Source organism: Prunus persica, chromosome G2 (assembly GCF_000346465.2).
Source record: "Prunus persica cultivar Lovell chromosome G2, Prunus_persica_NCBIv2, whole genome shotgun sequence".
Classification (NCBI taxonomy): domain Eukaryota; kingdom Viridiplantae; phylum Streptophyta; class Magnoliopsida; order Rosales; family Rosaceae; genus Prunus; species Prunus persica.
Genome location: NC_034010.1, coordinates 2321329 through 2327288, shown reverse-complemented (window position 1 = coordinate 2327288; position 5960 = coordinate 2321329). Strand labels below are relative to the sequence as shown.

Below are 5960 nucleotides of genomic sequence, written 5' to 3'. Positions count from 1 at the left end.
TTATGTCATGATTTACCTGTTGTTAAGTTTCTCATATCGGTCAAGTTATGCCTTAGAAATATGGGATTGAATGAGTTGTGTCAAAACATCCAGTAACAATTCCTCACATACTAATTTTCAACCTATGCTAGAGTCTAGGAAATGCCAATACAATTTTCGTACTAACAGGTTTAGAAAAATAATGCGTAGAAGCTCCACTAGAACTTTGTAGTGTTTATGCTCTCATTCCTTTCAAATTTTATATTTCGCAAGCCCTCTAATATCAATTTCTGACTCCGCCACTTATAGATAGTTTGGGTATTTTGGACTAACTTTACAACTTACAAGACGATCTTTAGGGGGGTAGGGGCTTCAATTAAAAAAGCAATTGTTATGAACTTTTATTAATCAATGAAAATAAATTACAACTAGAAGAGCGAGAAATCAAGTGACCTTGTGTGGACTAAAAAATTAGTAACAAGGTAATGACATTCTGATAGCTAGAAATATTTAAAGAAATTAGGTATATCTTGTAGTATCAGGGAGTGGTGTGCCATCAAGGAAGTGCTTGATGAGGGAAAGTCCTCTTGCAGGCTGATAGCTTGGCACTTGGTGCCCTGCCCCTCTCACTGTAGCAAATGTTAGCTCTCCATACACTTGTGTGTAACCACCAACCTGTTGCACAAGACAAATATATATATATAAATAAAACATCCAAAATAATTCACACCAGTGGTTTTGAAAATCCAAGGACAATAAAAAGATGGAGAAATGAGAAGCTACCTCTCCACCAAGAAACCAAGCATGCCATTCAGTCTTTATTGGAAGATTCAGCTTTTCAATAGAATATTTTGTTGAAGTGACTGGTACCCTTGCATCTATGTCTCCACTGCACTCATTATTTCGATAAGAATGAGCTGGTATTAGCTTTACATTTCAAATACTGAAACTCCAGAAAGGCAAATTGCAAGTTTAATATGATGAAGAAGAAGAAGGGCATCAAAATTTCACCTAAAAATCCACACTCGAACATCATTAGCCAGGAACTCTTTTAAAAGGGGCAGTACGGTCGATGCACCATCGCTCCAGTTTGTGATAACATCACTGCATGGTTCCCAGTCATGTGTGAGTTTAGTGACATTGGCATGGAGAGCTTGTTGAACGTCTGGCCGGTTCAAATAAGCATAAGCATAGTACTCGCTGCACGGGTCGAATTCGAATATCTGCAGCTCGGCAGTTCAACACAACAAAATGTTTTGAAAACAGCAGAGATTAAATATCTACATGTAATATAATTAAGGGCGTTGTTTTTAACTCACTGAAGCCTTTTTGGGTTTTGCAGTGACGTTGGAGGAAACGCATGAGGAGGCATAGATATTGTAAATGTCAATGTAATAGGTATCCTTAGCGGCAGCATCAGTGGCATCAGTGCACTCCTTAGGCTGCGTTGTGGCATTGGGTGAAAAATCACAATATTTGTTGATTTTGTTTGCAGTTTGATCCGAAATGACGGCGTGGCTTGCTAAGTAGTCGTACATTCCTCTTGAATCAGTTTCATCGTTAATCACTGCATTTCCAATCTGCATCATGCGCCAAATAAATTTTTACTTACCCAAGAAGGGTGACAATTAGAAGTAAAAAATAAATGGCCAAAAAAATTTATCGGAAATAGAACATTATTTTATTCTTAATACTACACAAACCAAACATGGGAATAAAAGAAAATGACATTAAATGACCATCATTTGTTAGTGTTCCTAGAATCGGCAAATGAACATCTTCCATTCCCATATTCTGAGATTAGACATGAGAGTTTCATTTTGAGAACCAAACTAGAGACGTAACAATAGTAAATTTCTTCCCTAATATTGTATGAGCCCGATACACACCTCCCAATACGTAGAACTTTTTTGTTTCTTTACCCAATTTATGGATTTATACTCAACCATATTCGACTTGATGCTTGCATTACAACATACAATAAGCAAATTTTATACCAACAAAAGGTAGGCAATGGGCATGATCACATGGCCCGAACCAAAGGAACCAAAGGGCCAGCCCACAGCATGTGCAACCACAGGAATCAAAAACAGAAATGATAATGACTAGACCAAGAATTATGAGAAACTAAGACTAAAAGAGATATATGATGACAAATAGGAAAGTATTTTCCTCCACCAAATGTGGGCATTTGGCCACATGCTAGAGGGACCAATGCAAAGCATTTTCCCAAGACCTTTACAATTACAACTTTCACTAACTACCAAGAATCCAAGAATATAGCACCAAATAGAGTCTAAATTCCAATTATTATTAGCAATAGATTTTTACTTCACGAGAGAGAGAGTTACCATTATGCCCTTGAGGTTTATAATTGTCTTGTTAGCCCTCTTATTATGGTAAAGAATAGTATGCGCAAGTTGAGGTACATAATGCCCTGCATAGCTTTCACCAGAAATATAAAACTCTCTGTCCTTGTATTCTGGAAATCTCTCCAACCAATTCACCAAAAACACATAATTATCTGCAGCTGTTATTCTATCCCCGCTGGCATCATAATCAGATGTTTTATTTGAGTAAGAAAATCCCACCCCGGCAGGGGACTCGAGGAACAAAACATTAGCAGCTGGAAAAAAAAAAAGAAAAAAGGATCAATTTCTTTAAACTTCGAAAATCATACTTTAGTCCCTTTTAACTGTGTTAGATTTACCATAGTTCCATGAAAATCTGTTTCTGTAAAGTGTTTTTCCATCGCTGTGGATTCGGAACGGTCCAAGCTCTAGCATTGCTCCATAGCCAAGAGAAGAACATCCAGGTCCTGTCAAGACATTAAGTCATTGCAACGTTTAAATTATAGACACACAGGTAATATAATTATTAAATTGCCATCAAACTAATAGATAATGTCACTGGATCCAATTCACAGAGCTTAATGCAAGAGGAAGTTATAGTCTTCAGGGTCTCTCTCTCTACCAAAAAAATTAGATTCATTATATTAATGATAAATAATTGAGCTGCACGTTATCAACCAAGAACTTTGTCAACGTTGAATTTTAAAATTTTTTTATATTTCCCCTACTGAAAAATATACAGCTACAGCTTGAGCGCCGGGATATCCTCCGCAAGAGTGAATTCTGGGATTTGTTAGCCCAGCCATTCCGCAAATTAAAGAGGGAGGCAGGAAGCCACCTGGGGAATGTGAATGAAAGTTGAAATGTTTCTAACAATAAAAATATTTAAAATAATGAGTAATGGTAATTAATTATTGTTAAAGAAAATACGAAGGAGGGCAGTTTGTCCGTCGTGCATGAATCATTGTCAGTGATTGATGGATGTAAATTCTAGCATAAATTACGATTAACAGTGATCCATGTGTGTTTGAGCCATGATCACAATGCCGTGGTTGCTTGACCAAAGTCATTATATTATAATTGATACAATTGATGAATAAGAACTATAGATTATTAACCCTTTGGTTAATAAGAACTATTATTTTCGGTACTATCAATAATTGATGAATACAATATTGGGTCACCTCCAGCCAAAGAAAACTAGCAACCATCATGCAAACGTGTGGTACACTACAAAGAGTGGTTAGAGTGGCTAGTACCAAACTAGAATCGTGAAATTTTCATTTATTTTGTTGGGATTTATATATATATTTTTTGGTAAATACCATGAGGTGTCCGGGCCAGCTTATGAGCACCTCGACTAATTCCTACTCGCGGAACTGAGCCTGCTGCTAGCCACCAGGTGTTGCAATTGCCTGGACTCAAACTGGGGAGCAAATCCAACCGAACCTCAGAACCTTACCCAAATGACGGACAAACTACTGGGCACTCTTGGTGGTTTAATGGGATATATTTTCATCCCTTTAAATACCCAAAAAACTAAAAACAATAGAATTAAAGGAAAGAATGTATGCACGGACAAAGAGGAGATCACAATCAACCACACAGAATTTTCCTAGCAATGACAAATTATACCAGCATCATTGAGCTGTTGACGCTGACTACATTGCAAGAGTAGGAAAGTAATTTACCTCCATTGAGCCATAGAAGAAGACGTGAGGAATCCTTAGCCTTCTCCGCCTCAACAAAATAGTAAAAGAGTGCACGACCTGCTTCTTTATCCACTGTAACATACCCACCATACTGAGAGAAATTCACATGGGGTTGTCCAGGCAAGCTATCAATCCTGTCCTTCTCCTTCAACCCCTCCTGAGGATGAATTTTGGCTCCATTGTCGTGAAGAATTGCCTTGAATTGGCTTGTGTCGATGCCTGCACCTTCCTTCAACTTGGACTTGTAAAGCTGAGCAAGTGCTTGTGATTGCTTGTTCCCAAGGATTTGAGCTATGAAGCAAGAAAGAATGAGAACTAAGAAAAGAAGTAAACAAGACTTGTTTTGCATTTTGACAGTCATATGAATTTAGGAGAGAAAAAGAGATATATGAATTACGGAGATCAGAGGCCTTGGATTTTTGGGTTTGGATGCAAAGAAGGAATGATTGTTCTAAGAAATCTCCAGGAAACGCTATGGGAGGTCACTCAGTTTTATATGACCAGAGAGAGGGACCAGATGGCTGTGAAGAGTTTGTATGTTCTCAGTCACCAGTCATGTTACGCCATGTGAGTTGTGTTTAGGGAGTGCTTTGGTCATTTACTAACACATGCATTTTAATTTATATAAAATGAAATGATCCAACCCGACAAACGAAACAAGCCTTAGCTAGTGCAGGGCCGGCTTCTAAGGAAATCCGCCTTCTTCACAAAATTTTTTATTACATATTTTTGGTCATGATTTGCATCGCTCCTGAAAATTTGTCCATTTCAAGATGATGACCAGAACAAGAAGTTAATTCCTTCTCCGTGGGACTTGAAATGGAGACCATAAAAGTTCTCTAGCTTCATGTCTTGCTCCTGTTTTTTTTATTTTGTTTTTTTTTTAATGGTAAAGTACTAACTTTTAGAACATATTCCAATGGTTATAAAAACAACTTACTAGTAACGGGGATAACATTGTTTCTCTGGTTAAGTTAAGAGAGAATATGCAAAGTGACCCCAAGCAGTTGTAGATCAAAAGTTATGAAAGTCAATGCTTTCTTTTTGTTCTAAACCTCGCGTGAAAGAATCCGCGGCCAAAAGGCAAAAGGCAAAAGGCAAAAGAACTTTGTATCATTTGTAAAAAGATTTCAAGAACTAAACTTTCCACAAGCATTCATTATATCATCCAAAACAACAAGTGTGAGCCGCACTTAAACTTTCCAAGAACATTTTAATATATTTTTTTAGGATTTTTTTTATTTAGAGGGATAATAATATACTAAACTCACACACACTATACTGATGCTATGACTCCAACCCAGTACATTGATTAGAGACACAATTGCTAAAAATTACTAGACTAGTGAGTCCTTTTACAACGTCTAATTTCATTTTAATTGTCATATTTGTCACAAGTTACAATGTGAAATTTTGACAAGTGAGAGGAGGATTTCAACTTTTAGACATCAAGTATTATATTGTATCATTAAGAATCTTAATTATCATTTTTTTAATGATACAAGGATCCCCATCGAATTCATAAATTCTTTCTAGGGTACAATGATTTTAATGCCATAAATTTAAGACAATTACAATATCAAATGCAATTATTATCTCTATTATACCCTTTCTTAGCAACTTCATCTACAATAAGATTTGCCTGTCCATAGACATGACCAATCGGACCAAACTCGAGCTATATATAAGCCTCATAATGTTTGAGAAAATAAAAAATATTCTCCATGGGGAAAATTGCCAGTCTTGTTACACTCCATCCAAGTAGGACCTGAGAATCGCCTTCAGTAATAAGAGAAGAAAATTCAAATCTTTTGGCATGTTTCAGAACCATCCCCAGCATTCAAAGCTGAAGAGAAACCAATTGGAATATTGTTCATACTACTTTTATTGTTCCATCATTATTGCGAATAACAAAACT

At 36.6% G+C, this 5960-nt stretch overlaps 1 protein-coding gene across 1 annotated transcript; it reads right to left on the bottom strand.

The window, feature by feature from the left end:
• Positions 356–4946, bottom strand: LOC18787422 (serine carboxypeptidase-like 40). The gene is made up of 7 exons (XM_007218981.2): positions 4022–4946; positions 2690–2797; positions 2331–2605; positions 1299–1559; positions 991–1202; positions 763–868; positions 356–654 (listed from the first exon to the last, which is right to left on the bottom strand). The coding sequence occupies exons 1-7, from the start codon at positions 4401–4403 to the stop codon at positions 499–501; spliced, it is 1500 nt and encodes a 499-aa protein (XP_007219043.1). The 5' UTR covers positions 4404–4946; the 3' UTR covers positions 356–498.

Bases quoted from the DNA above. Each gene is read 5' to 3' on its own strand.
- LOC18787422 (XM_007218981.2), bottom strand. From the start codon at position 4,403: ATGACTGTCAAAATGCAAAACAAGTCTTGTTTACTTCTTTTCTTAGTT. The intron at 1,203-1,298 runs GTGAGTTAAAAA...GCCGAGCTGCAG, and splicing joins CAAAACCCAAAAAGGCTTCA to ATATTCGAATTCGACCCGTG. The intron at 655-762 runs GTAGCTTCTCAT...CTTGTGCAACAG, and splicing joins CTTGGTTTCTTGGTGGAGAG to GTTGGTGGTTACACACAAGT.